The sequence below is a fragment of the Podarcis tiliguerta genome (assembly GCF_965153285.1).
Source record: "Podarcis tiliguerta genome assembly, chromosome: 5".
NCBI classification, from domain to species: Eukaryota; Metazoa; Chordata; class Lepidosauria; order Squamata; family Lacertidae; genus Podarcis; species Podarcis tiliguerta.
In genome coordinates this window covers 6,180,870-6,205,173 of record NC_139538.1, presented here as the reverse complement: position 1 = coordinate 6,205,173, position 24,304 = coordinate 6,180,870, and the positions used below count along the sequence as shown (strand labels likewise).

The window sequence follows — 24,304 nt, the reverse complement described above, 5'->3', positions numbered from 1 at the left end:
AATATTACAATTAACATTTACATTCAAATAATAGTTGTAATCATAAACATATAGAATTCTCTGAATCCTTGGACTTCCCCCCACCTCTCCATGGGTTCCATTGTTAATCATTTTCAACTGCATCATATAATATTAAATATATAATATTAAATCCATTTCTTTGATCCATTTTGAATATATCATTTAATTGGTGATGCTGTAAACAATCAGTTACTAAATGTCTTATATCCTCAAATTTTTTCATTTTTATTATTGATATCCTTCCCCAGTTAAATGCATTGTAAACTTCATAAGGGAAGTTCCTTTGGAGAAAAATGGGACTCCACTCCGCCATCTGGTCCCATAGTGTTATAATGCATATAAGGAGCTTTATCTTTACAAATGTAGCCGAGTCCCATGAGAAAACTATTACCTCCCTTGATCTGGACACTATATTTCTGTTGATGCAGCCTTGAACAGCATTAGCATTTTTGCTGTTGCATCACAGCGCTGACTCACGTTAAGCTTGTTGTCCACCAGGACCCCAAGTGAAGGTGTAAGAACAGAACCCAGGGAGGGGAAAATGGAAAGTTCAGAGATTTTCTTATGTGTTGCAACGGGGAACAGCACAGAGTTTATACGGATGGGGATGTGCTGTAGTCCCTATTGTAGCCTCTTTACTGAGTTCTTTGACTCCTTCTGGTAGCTGGAAGCTGAATGCCCTCAGCAGGCTGGTCAGGAAGATGAAGATTTCGATCTTTGCCAGCTGCATTCCTAAACATATGCGAGACCCTGAGGAGGAGACAAGTGAAAGACAGCAAGTGAGCAATAATTTACTTTCCCATGTTCATTGCTTTGTAGTTATAAACATTCTCCTTAATACTTTGGAAAACTAGGCATAGATAGGATAGCGAAATCATCAAGGCTGCTGTCAATTTTCCCAGCCTGGTCAGTGCTAACCTTTCTTTCCTCTTGTTATACTTATGTTTTGTTCTGTAGTTTGAAGTTCCCTATCTCATATCAAGGAAGATACACTGAGGAAGGGGATGGATTGAAAATGAAGGGCTAGAAACTGGGGGAAGAGGGTCTAGGTCCCAAGTGGGAGCTGGGAGGGCTCACTTTTCTGTGTGTAGAATAAGGGTGAATATTTAATTTTGATAGAGGTAATTTGCTTTTCTTCTTTTCTTTCTTTTCTTCCTTTCCTCATCTTTTTTCTATTTCCCTTTTTAGATTGTCATGATGTTTATTGTATAAAACGTTCAATAAAACTTGACTTAAAAAAATGAAAGGAAAACTTTTGTCAGGGACAGGGCAGGGGTGGCAAATGTTGGGAGGTCCAGATGGAGGCCACATAAGTGTATGTGCATGTGTGGATCCCAAGCCACCAACCCAAAGATCCTCTTAACTTGCCACTGCCCTGCCCCATTCTGCTGACCAGCGCTGCCACTCCAGCCAGAAAGATGCTGCTTCTGCTCCGGCCCACTCCCTCAGTGGCCCACTCCCTCAGTTATCAGTGATGATGTCTGCTGAATTTCTGCAGGAATAATATTCTTTTGATTTCAGAGTAGGAGAAATAAGGAAGTGGCATGGTTTCATCAGTTCTGAGTGTGCTTTCAAACCAGGCTAAATAGTACCCCATGAAAAGATAGCCTTAGCCTTGCTGCCTGAAAAGAAGTTGGATGGCTTGCAGTGTGATGTGAGACGGGGAACAGCAGTATCCTGGTGCTGGCAGTGCTGCCTCTCTCAGGGACGGGGCAGGGGTGGCAAATGTAGGGAGGTCCAGATGGAGGCCACATAAGTGTATGTGCATGTGTGGATCCCAAGCCACCAACCCAGAGATCCTCTTAACTTGCCACTGCCCTGCCCCATTCTGCTGAGCAGCGCTGCCACTCCAGCCAGAAAGATGCTGCCTCATGTGCTGCTGCTGATGTCATTTCCTGGAAGCAGACCAGTAAGCACATCTACAGATCACAACGTAGCTTGGTCTTCTGCGTTTACCTTCACCAAATGGGAGATATTCTTCTCGAGCCACATATTGTCCATCCTTGTCCAAGAAATGGTTTGGGTTGAACTCTGCAGGTGTCTCCCATCGTGTGGGATCAAGAAGAACAGAGCGTAGATCAGGAACAATAATAGTCCCCTGCAAATAAGAAACAAGTGACTTGGAATGCATTCAGATCAAAACATTTCTGGATTGTCCCACACTATTCCAAGACTAATCATTGCGGAGACATGTGTGATATATATATATATATATATTGGGGGGGGGGGTTGTATTCTTCACCTTAAAATACTTTCTGAATAGGCAGGAACACAAGAGGAATTTCCCCCACCTCTTTTAAAATGAAAGCTCATAAGCAGGCTGAGACCTTTGGATACTTCAGGCTCCTCCCCTGCCTCAAATGCCAGATGGAATGGCACTTGCCAATGGTGAAACATGTCTGCAGATGGAGCTCCTGCTCTTGCCCTTCAGATTTTTGACTAGACAGGAAGTTCCTGTATGCCTGGCAGCATCTCTCAATATGCAACCTTCTGCTGCTCTTTGCTCTTGGGCTACAGGAGTGCAGCTATAACACATTGTTATACCTTGGGAATGAGAAAACCACGCAGCTTCAAATCCTTTGTACATTGCCTAGGTAACCCAAAAAAAAGGACATATTTAAAGCGCTGCATTTCATGAATCACAGCATTGGTGTAGGGCAGTTTCTTCTTATCTTGATAGCAGATTGAGTGAGCAGACCCTATGACATCTTCTATTTCCTTGTTCATTTTATCTGAAGAAAATGATGGAAACAGAACATTTATTGTCAATACTGCATTTTATTTCAGATGGACATTTAATTCCCTTGAACATATTCCATAAATCTCTGTGAATGAGTCCCAGTGTCTTGCATTTTCAGCTCACCTGGTCCTCCAAAGAGCTCAATTCTGTGTACATGGTTCTTCCCCACTCTAGATCCCAGGTGTGAATTCTTTGAAAGTGAAGCTTATCTCAGGTGTTTCTGCTGGCTGGATTTGCTGAAGGGCTGGGATCAAAGGCTGTCTGTAATGTGTGTGCGTGTGTGCGCGCACGCATGTGCCTGTGTGTGTTTGTGTGTGTGTGTGTCTGTGTATTCTCCATCCCTGACTCTGAATATTTCCTGCTTAGTTTCATTAATCCTCATTTCCTCACCTGAACTTTGGCTAATGTTACGCATGTAAATGTAAAAGTAAAGGACCTCTGGACGGTTAAGTCCAGCCAAAGGAAGGAGATGAAGGAGCCAGTGTTTGTCCACAGATAGTTTTCTGGGTCATGTGTCCAGTAGCACCTTAGAGACCAACTAAGTTGGTTCTTGGTATTAGCTTTTGTGTGCATCTGAAGAAGTGTGCATGCGCACAAAAGCTCATACCAAAAACAAACTTAGTTGGCCTATAAGGTGCTAATGGACAATATATATATAAATTGCAGCTGCATTGGCTCCCAGCGGAGTACAGGGTCAGATTTAAGGTGCTTGTTTTGACTTTTAAAGCCCTTCACTGCCTAGAACTCTTGTACCTACGGGACCGCCTCTCCTGATATGCCCCACGGAGGACCTTAAAGTCCATATATAGCAATACCCTAGAGGTCCCAGGCCCTAAGGAAGTTAGATTAGCCTCAACCAGAGCCACGGCCTTCTCAACACTGGCTCCGGCCTGGTGGAATGCTCTGTCTCTTGAGACCAGGGCCCTGCGGGATCTGATCTCTTTCTGCAGGGCCTGTAAGACAGAGTTGTTCCACCTGGCCTTTGGCTCAGAATCAGTTTGATTCCTTCCCGCTCTTTCTTTTTCCTTTCTCCTCCTATGAAGAGATTGCTCCCTAATTGTTTTAATGTTGTATCTTAATCATTTAAATTGTACTTTAATCAACTTGTTTTTATTATTGGTTGTTAGCCGCCCTGAGCCCAGTCTTGGCTGGGGAGGGCGGGATATAAATAAAAAATTATATATTTAAACCTCTGGTGCAACTGGACACCATGATGTGTGCCAGAGTGCATGGAAATGGTGTTTACCTTCCCACTGCAGCAGTACCTATTTATCTACTTGCACTGGCATGCTTTCAAACTGCTAGGTTGGGAGAAGCTGGGACAGAGCAAGGGGAGCTCTTCCTGCCACACAGATTTGAACTGCCAACCTTGTAATCAGCAAGCACAAGGGGCTCACTGGTTTAGACCACAGCGCCACCCGTGTCCCTCATGTAGTGGAGCACGGAGAGGCAGGAGACCCTTGGGATCCTTTCCAACCCTACAATTATAGGTTCCATAAAAGTGGTGGGGGAGAATGATCTTTCCAGACATGTAAGTCAAAAACTTTTAGCTTATTTCAATAACATTTGGCTTCCAAAACCTACATCATAAACTCACTTTTAACTCTTTTCAATATGAAAGCTTTAAGGAATTATGCTCCACCCTAGTGATCAAAAGAAGTCCTGGCTCTCCTCTCTCACCTTGGACATCTGGATGACTTGCCAGGAGCAGAAGTGCCCATTTCAGAGAACCGGTGGTTGTCTCTGTCCCTGCTACAAAGAGGTCAAAAATGCACTGAGCCAAGTTTTCTTCATCATAGGTGGACTCTGGGTCATTCTTGCTCTGGTGTTGAAAATGGGGGAAGTGACAAGTCATTTACATGAGTTACAATTTGTCCTTCAGCACTTTATTTTATTTCCCCCACTTATTACCATACCACCCACAGATGCCTTATGAGGGGTGGGGTGTCCTCTTACACCGCCTGAGGTGAAATGAGAAGATGGTTTCCTAGGTTGCACAGCAGTGCCCACAAAGTAGCAACAGCAACTCAGGGCTGGGTGAGATCTTGAAAGATTTTGGTGAAATCTTGCCAGAAGCTGCCCCCTTTGCTTCTCCACTAGCAGCTGGCTAGGCAGCACATCCCCAGAGATGCCTCCTGTTGCATTCCACTGCCCAAGGCAGCTGTCACAGCCTGCCTCATGGGTGGACCGGCCCTCTGCTTCATAGCTGGTTATGATAAGAAACCCCCACACACTTTCCTGTATTTACAGCGGTAGCTGCTGGTGCTAGATTTCAGGATCTGTGGGTGGGCATAGTAATCCAATACTGACATGAAGAGAGGGATCCAACGGAAACTCTGGCAGCAGATATTCAAAATGTGTGCTACATATTTCACTGCCTAATGGTCACCACCATATAATAGTCGAGCTCCTTTTCTCAAATCATTCCCAAAGCATTCACCACATAATGGTCACAGGGCATTGTAAGCGTGCATGAGAATGCCTTGCCCCAATTCGGACTACCTATTATCTTTACTGTACCTGTTCACATATTCTGAGCATCCTAATCACACCAAAAACTGTTAGTAACAAGTAATAAGCAATATAAACATAATTATGTTTCTTCATAAAGACTGTTTCCTCAATTAAGGGTCATGCTTTGGTTTTTCACCAATAATCGTCGCACCCCCCTTTTTTTTGAAAAGAATAATTATCATAAAAATGTGACAATTATGGTGAAATATGGTACTTAACACTAAACATATTTAACCATTTGTTTGTCATCATGATAAGCATTGTTCAAAGAGGGAAGGATGAAACTATATTTTGGCCTTTCTAGTCTGTGAAGATGAATGAGATGGGGATTTGAAGTCATACTCTAGTTTAAGAGCATTTTGTTTAGGATTTTCTGTTTTCTCAGTCCCCATTTGAATGTCAGATGAACATCAATCCAAAATAATTTATGTACAGAAGGAATGCTCCAGAGCAAGACCCCTTAACACACTTAAGTTTCCAGTCCTTTAAGCTCACATTTCCTAGCCATTTCTATAGATTCTTATGGATGGATGTCAACCCACTTTAGCAACTAAATTGAACATGAGAAATATTTGGTGGGAACTCAATGCCATTTTCAACTGAGATTCAGGAAAAAAGATGCTGGTTTCCAGGCAAGAGATTAGTATTCACTTATAGCAGGAAATGTAATGATTCCTTGGATGAGCAGTCTTCAGCTTCAAAGCTGATACTTACTTTTTCCATCTGAAATAGATAGAAATCAATGAGATCCTGTGGATCATGTAGAGACTGATTCTCCTTATGCTTCTCTATCTCCTCCTTTGCAAATGAAAGCACCATCTCCATGCAGGACAAGGCCTTCTTGTGGGGCCCTGGGAGATGTTTCATGAGCCATGGGAGAATTTCACAAAGCTAAAGGAAAGATAGCAGAAATGCTGCCATTACCATGAGGAAGCTTGGTCACACTGTTTGTGCTTTGGATTGGCACTTTTAAAAACATGATCTGCATTATTCTCCAGGGCTAGCATATTAGTTTCTCACTAAGAAGAAGGAAGGTGTCTATCGCTTTTCTGGAATCTCACAATGATTGGGTTCTATGAATTATCCCTAGCTGAAAATGTGAAAGAAAACTATGGCTCAAAATATTTTCCCAGCTCCCAGGCATCATTCCAAAACTGGGCACAATCAGGGGACCCCTCCTGGAACAAAGTTAGTGGCCTTTTATCGTAGGTGGGTGTGGGTGGAGAATAGGGTGTGGGGGGAATTCAAGTAAGTTCACATATAAAAGCAAATTTCCCTAATACACAAATGGAAAGACAGCCATCGTTCAAAATGTACACTTCTCCATTTTTTAAATTTTTAGTTGTCTTTATTAAATCTTCCAGTTTGCCAGTCAAGTAATTCTGATCTTTCATCACAAAAAACTAAACTCTTCCTAGTCCTTTAAAAAAAAATTCTCAATAGTAATCATGAGAAATTGATCAGGCTGTGAGACATTAAGTGGCCCTTATCTCAGACCAATTTCAAAATACTGATTTGTAGTATTTAGGGAGACCTCTTTGGCATAGTAGAAATGAAAATGACTACTCACACCATGAACAAAGCTAGATACAAATGTTAGGACAGACTCCATGGCTTCTATCAGCTTCTGGAACCGTTCATCTTCAAGAGGAAACCGGTGCCCAAAAACCACAGCACATATCACGTTGGAGACTGAATTAGTGATGGGCATGGAGGGATCAAGTGGCTGTCCTGCAAAATAAAGTTATACTAATGTTAGTTCAGCTGCTCCTGTTCATACTGAGAGTGGGAGTTCATGGTGGCCAAGAGAAACTGCTGGGATCTCCATTAGGAACCAAGAAAAACATATCACATTCCTTTCTAAAATGGACAGAGGTAGTACACAAATAAATCTTCATACACCAGCTCAGCACCATCACCTAGCATCACATACCCTTTGAACGTGCAAAAACCTCCACGAGCTGATGAGCCTCCTCTGCTATTTGGTGCTCCATGCCTTTCTTCCCCAACCCCAACTTCCGCATAGTAACTACACCAAACTGTCTCTGTTGCCGCCAGGTGTGACCATTTGATAATACAATACCTATGGAAAATCAATGAGAAATTATTACTTGCAGAAATCAATGTAAAAAGTTGCCATCTCAGAACAATGTTTACTGAAGTTCATATCCTTGCATGTAAGAGCTGCTTAGTCTCTCTAAAGCAAAGAATTACAAGATGATGCAGAAAGGATTTTGGGTACAAATTGGAGGGAATTTACAGGGAAAATCTATCAAGCTTCTGGTAATGCTATTGGGAAAAGAATTTAAGTGGTAAAAATGGAAGTTCTTTTCTTTTTCTCTTGCTAAATTTCCCTACAGGAAATGCGATCGCAAGAAACACAACTGGGTGTAAAATAATGAATATACAAGTAAATAACTATGGATTATTTTAAAATAAAAGACTACAGAGGAGAGTTTCCTGTTAAAATAAAAATGAAGGATTTATTGTTTTTAAACATGGAGAAATGGTTGGAATTTTTTTGGGGGAGATAAAGTCATCATACAGGATTGGAAGAGTACTATTCGATCCACTTACATCTGTCTCTTGAAGTCTGCGGTTTCAACTACGGGAGCTGCCACCAGTTGTAACTGTTCCGGTTTCAGAATATGTCTCAGCCCGGTGGCTGAGTCCCCCTCCAGATACTCCAGCTTCCGGGACAGGACGTCCACCCTCTGGTTCTGGTGCCCCGGCATGTATCAGATTCGGAAGTCGAAAAGAGCAAAACAACTGTGCCAATCTAATTTGCCTCTGGTTAAGATGCCTCACCATTAGCCAGTGTTCTAAGTTCTTGTGGTCCATGTACCTCCACTTGGTGTTGTGCTCCTTTGAGGAAATGTCTCCACACCCCCAGGCGCTTCTTTTATGGCGAGCAATTCTCTCTACCAAATGGTGTAATTCCGTTTTGAAGCATTCAGCTTTGGGGAGTGGAAGGCACATAGCCTCAAATCTCCGTTATGGTCTTCTTGTAGCAACACAGCTCCTATGGCACTTTCTGACACCCCCGTCTCCACCACCATCGGCCAATGTGGATCTGTGTGGTGCAGGTACTTCTCCACTGTGAACGTCTCCTTGAGCTTCTCAAACGCATCTTGTGCCTCCTCTTTCCAGAAGAACGGCTACTTGCTCCTCCAGCAGTCTGTAAGGAAAGCCATGAGCCAAGAAAAATTGGGCATGAACCTGTGGTAATAATTAGCAAAGCCTAAGAATCTCTGTAAGTCTTTCTTAGTCTTTGGCTTCTGCCAATCTAACACCGCCTGCACCTTGGCTAGGTCCATGTGCACTCCTTCAGGAGAGACGTGATGACCCCAAATTCCACGCCCTTGACATGAAACTGGCACTTTTCCAATTTCACCTAGAGGCGGTGTGTCCTTAGTCTATGCAGCACCTCCGTCACGTGTCACACGTGCTCTTCTGGGTTCTCAAAGTAGATCAGCATGTCATCTAGGTAACACAAAACTATATTGTCCAATAAATCTGCCAGTACATGATTGATGAACACCTGGAATGTGGCCATGCCCGATTGTAGCCCCAAAGGCATAACTAAATATTCAAAGCTTCCAAATCTGGTATTATAAGCCATTTTCCCCTTGTCCCCTTGTCTCACATGTATCAAATTGTATGCCCCCCTCAGGTCCATCTTGGAAAAAAATTCACCGGCCGTAACTTCTCCAGCAGGTCACCAATATGTGGCAAGGGGTATTGACTAGGAATCATGAGGCTGTTGGTTTTTCTGTAATCCACCATGAGGCGTCTTTCTGGGGTGTCTTTCTTGTTCACAAAGAACACTGGTGACCCACCAGGTGCTCATGGCAGCCTAATAAACTCATGTCCCAAGTTCTTCTTCAGAAACTCCTGCAAGTTGGCTAATTCTGCTTCCGACATGGAATATAGATGGATATAGGTGGGTATCTTGGCGCCAGGCACCAAGTCTATTGTGCTGGTCCCGGGGGTAAGGTACCTTGGGTGTAGCAAAGTCCACACGAAGAGGGGCAAGGTCCGAGGCAGAGTGCCGGGCGGTGAACAGGAACGCTGGAACAGGAGGCTGTGCAGGGAACAGGAACACCGGATGGTCGGGAACAGGAGGCCGAGCAGGGAACAGGAGTACCGGATAGTCACGAGCAGGGATCACGAACGCAGGAAGGTCCGAAGCCAACAACGACGTTGCTCCCGCAACCTGGGGCCGGGCTGACTGGGCTTTTATCCTCTTCTAAGGCCGGGGGCGGTCCCGGCCCCCAGGAGCCCCGCCTCCTCTGGCCTTAAGGCGAGCACTCCTCCTGGGGGCAACCAGTTCCCTTCGCCTCTCTGCTCTAAACCTCTGCAGATCAGGAGAGGCCGAAGGGTTACTGGGCCCTGGCGGAGGCTCACCTGTGGCCACTGAGTCGTCAAGCCTCTCTGGGGCCAGAAGGGCTTCACCTGGGGCCAGCTCCTGATGCACTGCCACAGGTGCAGGCTCTTCAGCATCTAGGCCTGGCCCCAGTTCAGCCGGCCCTGGAGGCGGGGACTCCTGTGCAGGCCGGGATTCCTCTGTTTCATCCTCCGAATCGGAATCCCAGGCCATCACACCATCCCCCCTCCCAGGCCCCCCCCTCAACCGAGGGTCCGGACCCGGCTTGCCGGGGTACGTCGCATGGAACTCTCGGAGGCAGGCAGGTGCGTGGACGTTGGCCGCTGGTTCCCAGGAACGGTCCTCCGGTCCGTACCCCTTCCAGTCAATGAGATACTGCAGCTTCCCCCTGCGGTATCGGGAGTCCAGGATGCGTTCCACCTCGTACTCAGGCTCTCCCCGAACCAACACTGGCTGCGGTCGGGGACGGTTCGGGTGGAACTCGTCGGGTGGGGCCACCGGACTCAAAAGGGACCTGTGGAAGACCGGGTGAACCTTCAGGGTTGCGGGTAACCGGAGACGAAATGCCACAGGAGAGACTTGGTCTACGATAGGGAACGGGCCGGTGAAGCGGGCGTCCAACTTCCGCGAAGGTCGAGAGGGGTGGAGGTGGCGAGTGGAGAGCCAAACCAGGTCACCGACGCGAAGTTCCGGCCCCACCTGGCGGTGGCGGTCGGCCTGGGCCTTGTACGCTTCCTTGGCCTGGTGCAGTTGCTCCACCAAAAGCTGTTGCTGGGACTGGAGCTCTTGAAGCCACTCCGTCACCGCCGGGACCGCGGATGTCGGCAGCACCTCTGGAAACAGCCGTGGATGATAACCATAACTGGCCTGGAACGGGGTCTGCTGGGTGGACGCATTCACCGCGTTATTGTAGGCGAACTCCGCCAATGCCAGGTGGTCGACCCAGTCATCCTGCTGGTAGCTGCAGTAACACCGGAGGTACTGCTCCAGCACCGCGTTCGCCCGTTCCGTCTGGCCATCGGTCTGTGGGTGGTAGGCTGACGAGAGGCAGACCTCCGTCCCGAGGGTCCGGTGTAGTGCTTGCCAGAACCGGGATGTGAACTGAACGCCCCGGTCGGACACCACGCGCTCAGGTAGGCCATGCAGGCGGAAGACATGCTGAAGGTACAGCTGAGCAGTTTCCTTGGCTGTGGGTACAGATGGACAGGGAGCGCAGTGCACCATCTTGGTGAAATGGTCGGAGAAAACCAGAAGGCAGGTACAGCCACGAGACGAGGGTAAGTCCACTACAAAGTCCAACGAAACCGTGTGCCAAGGGTGCGGTGGAACTGGCAATGGCTGAAGTAGGCCGGGGGGTCGCCCGGTAGGTCCCTTGGCGCGCCGGCAGACATCACAACCAGCAACGTAGCGAGCCACGTCAGCCTTCAGGCGGGGCCACCAAAACTCTCGACTGACCAGATGGGTGGTCCGATACCGTCCAAAGTGCCCCGCTGCTGGGGCATCATGGGCCATCCGGAGAACCTCCAGCCGTAGTGGCCCTGGCGGGATGTACAAACGACCGTGGTGCAGCAGAAGGCCCTGATGCAGGACCAGCCCCGGATACTGTGGGCTGGACCCTTCAGCCAGCTCCCGGAGTCGTTCCTGGGCCCAAGCGTCGACCCGCTGCTGTTCCCGCACCCGAACCTGCAGTGGCTGCGCCTCCTGGGTGGCCAGGAATGCAGCCGGAGGTAGGATCGTGGTGGGTTCTGCTTGCTGTACCGTGTCTGCGTTGTCGTCAGGTTTCCGGGACAGGGCATCCGCCTTCTGATTCTGAGAGCTAGGGATGTAGCGGATCCGGAACTGGAACCGGGAAAAGAACAACGCCCACCGGATCTGTCTTTGGTTCAGCTTGCGGGTGGTCTGGAGGTACTCCAGGTTCCGGTGGTCGGTTCTCACCTCCACCGGATGTCGTGCCCCCTCAAGATGGTGGCGCCAGACCTCAAAGGCTACCTTGATGGCCAGTAGTTCCCGCTCCCACACAGTATAGTTACGCTCCGCTGGTAGGAGCTGGCGGGAATAGAAGGCACAGGGTAAGAGTGGCGCTTCAGGACCAATCTGTTGAGACAAGACGGCACCGAGAGCCGTACTGGAAGCGTCGGTCTCCACCACAAAGGGTCGAGAGGGGTCAGGATGTTGTAAGATTGGTGCCCTCTGGAAACAGGCCTTCAACCCCTGAAATGCCTCCTCTGCCTCCTTGTCCCAGGAAAACGGCGTCTTTGGGCGCAGTAGCCGGGTCAACGGGGTGGTGCGATGAGCATAATCAGCGATGAAGGTCCGGTAGTAATTGGCGAACCCCAGGAAACGCTGTAGGTCCTTGCGGTTCCGGGGTGCCGCCCATTCTTGAACCGCTGTCACCTTCCCCGGGTCCATTTGCACCCCATCTGGAGAGAGCCGGTGACCAAGGAAGTCCACAGTCCGCTGATGGAACTCGCACTTGCTGAGCTTTGCGTACAAACGGTGCTCACGCAAGCGCTGCAGCACGGTCCGGACATGTCCCTCATGGCGAGCCGGGTCACGGGAGTAAATCAGTATGTCATCCAAATACACCACCACGTACTTGTCTAACAGGTCCTGAAACACGTGGTTGATGTAGCGTTGAAACACAGCAGGCGCGTTGCACAAACCGAAAGGCATAACCAAATATTCGAACTGCCCGTACCGGGTCCCAAACGCTGTCTTCCACTCATCCCCGGCTCGGATCCGAATCAAGTTGTAGGCCCCCCGGAGGTCCAGCTTGGTGAACACCTGTGCCCCTTGCACCCGCTCCAGCAGCTCCGAGATAAGGGGCAAGGGGTACCGGTCTGGGACGGTAATTTTGTTCAGGGCTCGGTAATCATGGCAAGGGCGGAGTTCCCCACATTTCTTCTTAACAAAAAGCACCGGCGCCGCGGTGGGCGAGGTGGAAGGCCTAATGAACCCACGCTCCAGGTTCTTGCGCAAGAAGTCCTGCAAAGCCTCGCGCTCTGGCTCTGTTAGGGAATATAAGCGACTCACTGGTAAAGGCGCTCCGGGTTGGAGGTCTATGCCGCAGTCAAAAGGCCGATGCGGCGGCAGCTGGTCTGCCCCCCGTTCCTCGAACACGTCCTGGTAGTCCTGGTACACGGCTGGGAGCGTGGGTGCTGCCTCCTCTGAGGGCGCGGCCGCCAGCGTTCCGGATTGAGCATGGGAACATGGGTCTGGGAAGTGCACGGTCCGTTTGACCCAGTCAATCTGAACGTTGTGGGCCTCCAGCCAGTCCATCCCGAGCACCAGGGGGAAGCGGGGCATAGAGGCAATGTCCAAAGTTCGCAACTCCCGGTGCTGCTGGAGACACAGGACCAGAGGCTGGGTCTCCTGAGTAACGGCACCTGAACGCAGAAGTCGTCCGTCAATCGCTTCCACCTGGACCGGTACTGGCTTGTTCCGAAGTGGCACCTGATAATGGGCGGCAAAAGCAGCGTCCATATAGGAGCGGGTTGCCCCTGAATCTACCAAAGCATGGGTGAGGATCCAGGGCCCACCTGGAGGGTATAAACGTACCGAAACCATAAGATGTTGCAAGTCCATTGGTGCGGGCCCATTCTGTACGGTTTGGGACCCCCGGTAGCTAGGGCCATCAGCTACTGGGGTTGGCGGTTTCCCTGCGGCTGGCGTTTCTCAGGGCAGGACCGAGCGAAGTGTCCACTTCCGCCACAGTAAAGACAGAGATTTCCATCCCGACGCCGCGCCTTCTCTGCGGGGGAAAGGCGTGGCCGCACTGCCCCGAGCTGCATAGGCTCCTCCGTTAAATCAGTTGTGACCGTGGGGCTGCCGGAAAAAGCTGGTGCCGTGAACTGGAAGTGTCGGCGACCCCGGGCCTGACGACGATCCTCCAACCGGTCGCCTATTTGTAGACTCCGTTGAATGAGAGTGTCCAGCGTGGTGGGGCGTTCCATTGTGGCCAACTGGTCCAGTACCTCGTCCGAAAGCCCTTCGAGATACTGGTCCCGCAGTGCCGAGTCATTCCAGGTCAAGTCCTGTGCCAACAGCCGGAACTCCGTGGTATATGTGGCCACCGTGGACTTGCCCTGTTTCAAATGCCGAATCGCCCGGTTGGCTTGACTCTCTTTCTGGGGGTTGCCGAACGCGGCCTCCAAACGATTGCAAAACCCCGTATAGTCTGCCAGCAAGGGGGAGTCTTGCCTGAGTAGCGGCAACGCCCACTTGGCCGCCTGGTCCTTTAACAAGCTAATCAAAAAGTGCACCTTGGTACGGTCGTCAGGAAAGTTCCGGGCTCGCCCCTGAATATACAGTTTGGCCTGGGCCAGGAACATGGGAAAGCTGGCCGGGGCTCCATCAAATTTCTCAGGCAAAGCCACTGGGTACTTGCCCGGAGCCGGGGCGTCGGCCCCAGAAGCCGGTAGGGCTTCCAAGCGTTGCTGAAGTGCCTCAACCGCGTCACTGAGCTGCTGCACGGTGTGAGACAAGGCCTGGTTCTCCTGGGCCAAAGCCACCAGTGCAGCCGCCTGTTCAGCCATGGCCTCTGGCTCTTCCCGAACGCACCCCGACGAAGGGGGAGTGCGGGAGGGGGCGGGAGCAAACTGTGCTGGTCCCGGGGGTAAGGTACCTTGGGTGTAGCAAAGTCCACACGAAGAGGGGCAAGGTCCGAGGCAGAGTGCCGGGCGGTGAACAGGAACGCTGGAACAGGAGGCTGTGCAGGGAACAGGAACACCGGATGGTCGGGAACAGGAGGCCGAGCAGGGAACAGGAGTACCGGATAGTCACGAGCAGGGATCACGAACGCAGGAAGGTCCGAAGCCAACAACGACGTTGCTCCCGCAACCTGGGGCCGGGCTGACTGGGCTTTTATCCTCTTCTAAGGCCGGGGGCGGTCCCGGCCCCCAGGAGCCCCGCCTCCTCTGGCCTTAAGGCGAGCACTCCTCCTGGGGGCAACCAGTTCCCTTCGCCTCTCTGCTCTAAACCTCTGCAGATCAGGAGAGGCCGAAGGGTTACTGGGCCCTGGCGGAGGCTCACCTGTGGCCACTGAGTCGTCAAGCCTCTCTGGGGCCAGAAGGGCTTCACCTGGGGCCAGCTCCTGATGCACTGCCACAGGTGCAGGCTCTTCAGCATCTAGGCCTGGCCCCAGTTCAGCCGGCCCTGGAGGCGGGGACTCCTGTGCAGGCCGGGATTCCTCTGTTTCATCCTCCGAATCGGAATCCCAGGCCATCACATCTATTTTGCAATCATAAGGTCTGTGGGGTGGGTAACCTATCTGCCTCCTTTTCACAGAACACAGCCCTATAGGCCTTATACTGTGGGGGTATGGAGCTTTCCTCCCCCATGAGTTTTCCCCCCTACCTCTGCCCCCTTGGCTCCTACCTCTATTGGCGCTTCGAACCCTAGGCAGTGTGCTTGGCAGTAAGCTGAATCAAACGTTAAAGAACTCTGCCCCCATGCTATTACTGGATCATGCTTTGTGAGCTAACGTGGTGATGTGAAACATCATTACCTCCTTGTGGCCTGACAACTCCACCCCCATGGGCCATGTGGCATAGGCAACTTGCCTCCCCCACCCCAATGGCCTGCCATCAATTGGTAGCACTTCCAATGGGGCTTCTTGTCGCTGCGTGCCCAGCTTCTGCTGCTCCACAAAGTCTGAGTCTAAAAAGTCAGGGAAGCCCCTGAGTCTATGAATCCCTGGACCTGCACCCTGCAGCTGTCTGGGAGTTGTAGTGTCACTGGCACCACGATCCCAGGAACCGTCGTTTCAATCTGAGGGCTCTTTACTGACTTCCTTCCCAGCTGCCAGCCTCCTTCATGGACTGGGGCTTCCCATTTCCCGCCAGTGCTTCCTTAGATTTTGGACCTCCCTCGACACAAGCCCCAGACAGAAAACCCCCATTCTTCTTGCTTGGACACTGTCTTGCCAAATGTCCAGATTGCCCACATTCAAAGCAACGTTTGTGACGTTGGACCCCTCCATCCAAGCTGTTCCAGATTTTAAAACGTCTGCCTTGGATTTGTATAGAGATCATTCTATCATTTTTGAGATTGCATCCCAGTACGGCTTTCGCCACTCTTTTGTTGACTATGGGGGCCACTCCATTTCTTTTACGGGATTCTTTCCCACAATAGTAGATATTATGGTCATCCAAACTGAATTCGCCGATTCCCGTCCATTTTAGTTCACTGATGCTCAGGGTGTCAATATTTATTCTTGCCATCTCATTTTTGACCACATCCAACTTACCCAGGTTCATGGTTCTTACATTCCAGGTTCCTATGCAATATTTTTCTTTACAGCATTGTACTTTCCTTTCGCTTCCAGTTATATCCGCAACTGAGCGACCTTTTGGTTTGTACTTGTCCTCCGCTCTTCTTCAGTAGCATGTTGGACGCCATCTGACCTGAGGGGCTCATCTCCCAGTGTCATAACTTTTATGTGCCTGTTGTCTTTGTCCATGCAGTTTTCTTGGTGGTGTACTGGAGTGGCTTGCTGGTTCCTGCTACAGGTGGATCACGTTTGGTCAAAACTCTCCACTATGACTCTCCACTTCAAACCCCTTCCCCACGGCAAGGCAGTGATCCATGAAGGGGGATGGTATTATTATTATTATTATTATTATTATTATTATTCCAAATCTTGGTTGTCGAACATAATCTATTCAACTGAGGCACGGCTTCCGATTGGTTGCAGGCGCTTCCTGTACTAAATTGGAGGCTGCATTGGACATTCGCTTCCAGACAACATTAAAAAAAAAACACAGAGAATTTACTTCTGGGTTTTTTTAGCATTTGGGAGCCAAAACATTCCAAAATGGAGGCATTCGAGATCTGAGGTTTGACTGTATTTATTATTACATTTATATTTCACTCATCCTCCCAGAGGAACTGAGGGCTGAAAAGAAGCAAAACTAAGAAAGATCTAAACTGAAAATATCTGAATGCCAGGAATGATAAACAAGCTATGCTAATATTTGTAGATGCAGAAAAGGCCTTTGATAATATATCTTGGGAATTTATGTTAAAAAAATTAGAAATGATGGAGGTGGGTCAAGGGTTTTTCAATGGAATTAAAGCAATTTATACAGAACAAACAGCAAAATTGATAGTAAATAATTTGTTAACATAAAATATTAAAATAGCTAAAGGCACAAGACAAGGATGTCCACTTTCACCCTTACTTTTCATCATGGTACTGGAAATACTCCTCAGTTCAGTAAGGAAAAATGAGTTAATTAAGGGGGTAACAGTTGGTCGAAATGAATATAAGGTTAAAGCCTTTGCCGATGATCTTGTATTAACAGTAGAAGAACCGGTAAAAAGTGTCAAGGAGGTACTGGAGGAAATATGCACAATTTGCACAAATGGCAGGATTTATTTTGAATAGGAAGAAAACTAAAATGATTGCTAAAAATATGGACCAAGATATGATAAATGGAATGCAACAACAGACAGAGATAGAGGTGGTGAGAAGAGTTAAATACTTGGGAATTTGGGTGACCCCCCAAAATATTGATTTATTTCAAAATAATTATATACCAATGTGGAATGGAATAAAAAGAGATCTAGAGGTGTGGGGAAGGATGCAATTATCTTTTTGGGGAAGAATTTCGACGATAAATATGAGTGTTTTGCCGAAAATGTTATTTTTATTTCAGACAATTCTGGTAGTCAAACGGGCAATGATATTTAAGGAATGGCAAAAAACAATTTCAAGGTATATATGGTAGGGAAAGAAGCCAAGAATATAATTTAAATTGTTAACTGATGCGAAAGAAAGAGGAGGCTTCGCCCTGCTGCACCTGAAACTATACTATGAAGCATCTTGCCTCTGTTGGTTGAAGGAGTGGATGAAATTGGAGGAGGAGAAGAAGAGGAGTTTGGATTTGATATCCCACTTTATCACTACCCCAAGGAGTCTCAAAGCGGCTCACATTCTCCTTTCCCTTCCTCCACCACAACAAACACTCTGTGAGGTGAGTGGGGCTGAGAGACTTCAGAAAAGTGTGACTAGCCCAAGGTCACCCAGCAGCTGCATGTGGAGGAGTGGAGACGCGAACCCGGTTCACCAGATTACGAGTCTACTGCTCATAACCACTACACCACACTGGAATAAGGAATTGGTGGATTTGGAAGGATTTGATAATAGATTCGGTTGGCACACTTATTTATGGTATGATAAGAAAAAAGTACATAAAGGTTTTGAAAACCACATAATTCGAAGATCTCTTTTGGAAGTCTGGGATCAGTATAAAAACCTATTAGAACCAAAAATACCGATTGGTTATCTCCATTAGAAGTGATGAGTGTGAAGAAAATCAATATGAGAAGTTAAAGCCATATGAGGAAGTTAAAGAACATGTAAACGATTGGTTGCATTACTATCAGATTAATGAAATGTTTAACATGGAGATAAAGGAGAGAGGTTTTTCAGAAAAAGAATCAAAGTTTCAGAGTGAGATATTGAGTAATGAATTTAAAAATTTGTCTAAAATGTATAAACTGCTGCTAGAATGGTATATGAAAGACGAAGAGGTAAAATCGCTTATGATCCATTGGGCCAGAGACTTTGGGTATAATATACAATTAGATGAGTGGATTAAATTGTGGAACGAAAGGATAAAATTCACAGCCTGTACTGCATTAAAAGAAAATATGATGAAGATGGTTTATAGATGGTATATCACTCCAGTGAAATTAGCAAAAATGTATAAAGTATGTAATAAGTGTTGGAAATGTAATGAAAAAGAGGGAACATTTTATCATATGTGGTGGGAGTGTAAAAAGGTGAGAGTCTTCTTGGAACTGATGTATAATGAATTAAAAAAAATGTTGAAATATACATTTGTTAAAAAACCAGAAGCTTTTTTGTTAGGAATGGTTGGAAATGAAATAAATAGAAAGGACCATAAATTATTTTTATATGCAGTATCAGCAGCAAGAATACTACTGGCCCAAAAATAGAATCAAGAAGAATTACCATCGATAGAAGAATGGAGAATGAAATTAATGGACTACGCAGAATTAGATAAACTAACAGGAAGGATCCAAAACCGACGAGATCACAAGTTTACCAAGGACTGGAGCAAATTTGTGGACTATATGAAAAGCATTTGTGATACGCAAATAACGTTTGTGGGTTTACAGGAAGCTTTGTGAAGAAATAATATTAGAAACACTGTAAAAAAGGGAATAAAGGAATAGGTTTATTTAAAATAAAAGGCAATGTTAAATTTAGAATTGCGGATAGAAGATTAGAAAATGGAAGATTTGTGGATGAGCTGAAGGAAGTCAAAATTATTTATTTGAGATAATATTGAATATGTAGGTTTAAATCTTGTAATGGAAATTGAATAAAAAAAAATTAAAAAAAAATCTAAACTGAAAAGCTTATTGGAAGGGGATATATTGATCTCAAGTTGTATAGGCTGTTTGTTCAACCAGCACCTTGAACTGAATTCCACAAAGCACTTGCTAGTTGCAATCCATCAGGGGTGCCACTTGAATAAAATATGAGGAAGGGGGCAAGTGAGCCCCACCTCACATAATCAGTGATGAGGATTGCTCTTTCAGAGCTCTGCCAGCACTGGCGATCTCTGGCATTGAATGTGTTGGTCTCGTGTGGGGCACCAAGGAGAGCTTGGCTGTCTGGCTGGTGTACTGACCACCCAGCACACCGGCAGCCACCCTGTCAAATCTGCTGGAGGTGGCGGAAGGCTGGACCTTGGAGTTCCCAAGCTTATTGGTTTTGGGAGACTTCAACGTCCATGCCAATGCTGCCCCCTCCTCATAGGCTCTGGACCTAATGACTTCCATGGCAACACTCGGGCTCTCCCAGTTTGCTTTGGGCCCCACTCATCAAGCAGAACCACACGCTGGATTTGATCTTTGGTGCTGGCATAAATGTGATCATACTCCCCCCTGTGGAAGTGACATGATCTGATCACTGCACTCTGAAAGCCAAGATTGACTTCCCTCTCCTCCTTTGCTCGCCGCGAAGGCTGATGGATCCTGATAGATTCCGTCAGGCCTTGCGGGACTCTGCTTCTCCTGATGACTCATTACATGAACTTGTCAAGGAATGGAATAACTGATTCTTAGCGGCCATCAATAAGATCGCGCATAAGCGCCCTCTGCAACCCTGCCGAAACCTTGGTTTACCTAGGAGCTCCGGAAAATGAAGCGGGACCTCAGACGGCTAGAGCGAGTATGCCGACGGACTCGTGACGGAGCCTCAAGAACATCTTATAGGACGCTTATGAAAGCCTATGAGATGGCTATGAAAGCTGCTAAGAAATCTTACTTTGCACCTTCCATTGCATCCGCTAGCTCTCACCCAGCAAAACTTTTTAGAATAATTAGGTCAATAACATCCTTAGGAGGACAGCCAAATTTAAGCATAAATTCGACTCACAGCTGTGAGGTGTTCGCAAACTTTTTTGCAGAGCAAGTCCTGTTGCTCCGCCATGACCTCCCTGCCAATTTAGATACAGTGACAGAACTGGAGGCCCCTCGACTGTCTTCGGGTCCAGTGTTGGATCATTTCGATTGGATACTCCCTGCTGATGTGGATAGATTCCTCTGAGCTGGTAGGCCCACCACTTGCCTCCTTTATCCATGCCCATCTTGGCTGATTAGGGTGTGCCCAGATGTTGCATGGATCCCCCTGGTTGAAATTATCACTTTGTCCCTTGGCACGGGGACATTCCCAGGTGAGCTGAAGGAAGCAGTGGTGTGGCCGCTCTTAAAGAAAACTTCACTAGATCCTTTAGATTTATCAAATTACAGCCCAGTTTCAAATCTTCCATATCTTATTGAGAGAGCGGTCGCTGAACAGCTTGGTAGGTTTCTGGAGGAAACATCGGCTTTAGATCCATTTCAGTCCGGGTTCCGTCCTGGTTTTGGGACCGAGACGGCTCTGGTTGCTCTAACAGATGATCTCCGTAGAAAACTGGATTGAGGCGGGTCGGGACAGCCGATTCTCTTAGATTTGTCAGCAGCCTTCAACATGGTTGATCATGATCTTCTGGACCATCGCCTCACCGACGTGGGGATACAGGGCATAACTGTGCTCTTTTATCTCTGGTCAGGGACAGAGGGTGGCGCCAGGGAGGGAGATGTTGTCACGCCACTCCTCTCCCCGATGCTTTTTAACATCTTTATGCGCCCCCTTGCCCAGATTGTCCGGAGCTTTGGGCTAGGTTGTCACCAATATGCTGATGACACTCAGCGCTATCTGCTGATGGATGGCCACACCAACTCGGCCCCGAACACACTGACCAGATGCTTGGAAGCTGTGGCTGGATGGTTTCGTGGGAGCCGTTTGAGACTAAATCCTTCGAAGACAGAGGTCCTATGGCTGGGTCAGGATGGCATGGGGATGAGTGACCAACTGCCTTCTCTTGTGGGACACCAATTAGTGCCATTGCCTTCCGTTAAGAGTTTGGGTGTAATCCTTGACGCCTCCCTTTCCATGGAGGTGCAGGTTACAGCAACAGCCAAGGTGACGTTTTTCTACCTTCACCGCATCAAGCAGTCCCTTACTTTTCCCGACCTCGCCACAGTGATGTATGCGATGGTCACCTCCAGGCTTTACTACTGTAATTTGCTCTACGTGGGGCTGGCCTTGAAGCTGTCCCAGAAACTCCAGCAGGTGCAGAATGCTGCAGCGAGGCTCCTCACGGGGTCCATGCCATGGGAGCATATTCACCCAGTGCTTTTCCAGCTGCACTGGCTCCCGATGGAGTACAGGGTTAGATTTAAAGTGCTGGTTTTGACCTTTAAAGCTCTTCACGGCCTAGGACCCTCATACCTATCAGACCACCTCTCTCGGTATACCCCACGGAGAGACGTAAGGTCCATAAATAGCAACACCCTAGTGGTCCTGGGCCCTAAGGAAGTTAGATTGGCTTCAACCAGAGCCAGGGCCTTTTCAACACTGGCTCTGGCCTGGTGGAACACTCTGTCTCATGAGACCAGGGCCTTGCAGGATCTGATTTCTTTCTGCAGGGACTGTAAGACAGATTGTTCCGCCTGGCTTTTGGCTTGGAATTAACTTGATCCCCTCCCCCTCTTTCTTTTCCCCTGTCTCCTTCTGTGATGGAACTCCTACTTGGGGACTTCCCTGGCTTTTTTCTGGCCCACATAGGACCAGTCTGGATTTTTTTTTTTCAATCAGACTTGACATTTTCATCCCCAAAATAGTTTTTGAGTTTCTACTGAAATGAGGCTGGATTTTAATGTTGTATATTAATCTTGTTTTTTAAGTTGTATTTCAATCAATTATTTTATATCTCGAGTTGGCTGGGGAGGGTGGGGTATAAATAAAATTTATTATTATTTTTATGCGGCTGACACCCACCACTAGAATGGCAAGTATGCAATGAAATTCAACTAAGGGGAAATGAGGAAGTCGTCCTACAAAGTAAATAACTGTTATTTTCAATAAGGTTATGATTTATGTTTGTTATGTTTTGTTTGTCTCGTGTTTTTATTTGTTGTTCTTATTGTAAAAACCAATAAAAAATTTTTGGGGAAAAAAAGAATGGCAATTGTCATGAACTTAGAGACAGCCTGGTGGTCCTCTCTCTATATTTTAGGGGGACACTGAAAGGACCTCAGCCCCTAGTTGTTCACTCCTAGGTAACCCATTTCATCTTGAGTGCAACAATAATAGAGAACCTTTGCTCTGGACAGCCCTTTAAACGTTTTCTCTTGGGAAAATACCAGGAGAAATTCTTATTCTTCACTACTTACCCTTTCCTTTTGCCATAGTCCTAAGGAAAGGAGTCTGTGGTCGCTCGTCTAATTCTTCAGAGTGGTTAGTGAGCGCTTCTTTCACTGATTGGAAGCCAGACAGTACTACCATGGGTTGATGTCCCATCCATAGGGTGAAAATATTTCCATGTTGCTTTGCCAACTACCATTAGGGTCAAAAGAGAGGAGAGGAAAGATGTGTTCAAAAACTGCAGTTGGATATTTCAACTTAATACAAGAGCTTCAGTCTCCCTCACCTCTGTAGCTTCTTCCGTATGTTCAGAGCTCAAGTTATGGCTGCTCCCTGCTGCTTCTCCCTTCCCTCTGGATACCACTCTTATATGTTTGCTCTCTATGCCTGCATTCTCATTCCCTGTCAGTGAAGCAACATCGCTGACACCAGGCTTAAGAAATTGAATAGCACCTGCAGGTTAATTCCATGTTGAGAGGCTGCCATGAATGAATGCTGAGGAGTTATGTGGTCAGTCTATTTTTTAATATAATAATATTTTATTTTATTTTCCATTTAGAAAGTTATATTTGTTATACAACAATTATATTCCAATTCAACAAAACAAGTGACTTCCCACTCACCCTGCATCATTGTTTATAACTTGAATTACATACAATTGCATTTTAAAGTTCCATCGTATCTAATTTCATCCTCTCCAACATGTTTCTTAATATATTCTGGTTTTTTCTTACACTTCAAACCACGCTGTGGTCTTTACATACGGGAAATAACTTTTTCTATAGGCTGCAAATGTTTTCCAATCTTCTTTAAAGTATTCTAAATTAATATCTTTAATCAATTTTTGCCATCTGTGCATGTTCCGAGATTTTCATAAACCATTCTTTCTTTGAGGGTGCTTTTCAGTATTAATAATGATATTCGTTGTATTATCCCTATTATTTGTATATCTTACTGTTTCTTACAAAGGAGACTTATGGCATTTACCATTTGGTGCTATTGTTTAAGCTGAAATATCACAATTGTTGAGGGAAATAGATAAAGCAATTGCTGAAATCAGACTGAATTATCACCAAGATGTAAGTACCTTAATGAGAGTATCTTCATGAATCTTCAATCCAAGGGTCCACAAGGTTCCAATGAGAGGAAGCTTAAGAGGGCCTGGAGGGTAATGCCTGTTTGACCAGAGCAGTTTCTTGAAGTTCAGAATCAGAAGAACAACCAGCAGACCAATCAAAAGTGCCCATATCTCCATCCTTCTCTTGCTGTCTCTTTCTCCTTAATTCTTTCTAGGTTGCCTGGTCAGGTTCAACTCTCTTTCTCTAAGGGCTTTTTGCTTTCCTCAGAGACATCAGCAGTACTCTCTGCTTATATATGCTCAGTTATTAAAAACAAATAAGCAACAAGGGGTGTGATACCATGTGCTAATAGCCTTGGAATGTGATTGCAAGTCATGTAATACAACTGAATACTATAATCATTCTTATATGGGTCATGCAAATGAGAGGGTGTTTGATGAATTGTAATTAGAATCCAAGCTATCTTAAGACCGATTTTATGACATAAATGTTTGGGAAAGAATTTTGTACCAAATATTCATAAAATAAAAAATGAATATGAGAAAATCCCCGCTGGATCACACCGAAATCCTCTCTTGTGCAAATAGAGGGATTACCTCTTTTCTCCCTTGAAGAGTGCATAGAGCTGGAGGAGGAATTTGAAAGAGTGATAGTCTTTCCTGCTTCCTCTTTATGATCTATATGTACTGGATCCAACTTTTACCCAGACTCTTAGGAAAAGCCAAGTGTCCATGTGTACATTCTCTCTCTCTCTCTCACTCCCTCCCCCCTCTCTCAGGGGGCTCATCTGGGAGAGTGAGGACTCACGCAAATGTATGGTGCCTGCTTGTAAGTGA

At 46.9% G+C, this 24,304-nt stretch overlaps 1 protein-coding gene across 1 annotated transcript; it reads right to left on the bottom strand.

Moving 5' to 3' along the window:
* Positions 1-583: 583 nt before the first annotated feature.
* Positions 584-23,756, bottom strand: LOC310678376 (cytochrome P450 2J2-like; the record flags this gene model as incomplete). Its single annotated transcript, XM_083442287.1, has 9 exons — positions 23,477-23,756; positions 22,419-22,581; positions 7,209-7,358; positions 6,846-7,006; positions 5,990-6,166; positions 4,442-4,583; positions 2,566-2,753; positions 1,978-2,119; positions 584-771 (listed from the first exon to the last, which is right to left on the bottom strand). The coding sequence occupies exons 1-9, from the start codon at positions 23,642-23,644 to the stop codon at positions 584-586; spliced, it is 1,479 nt and encodes a 492-aa protein (XP_083298413.1). The 5' UTR covers positions 23,645-23,756.
* Between the last annotated feature and the right edge of the window lie 548 nt (positions 23,757-24,304).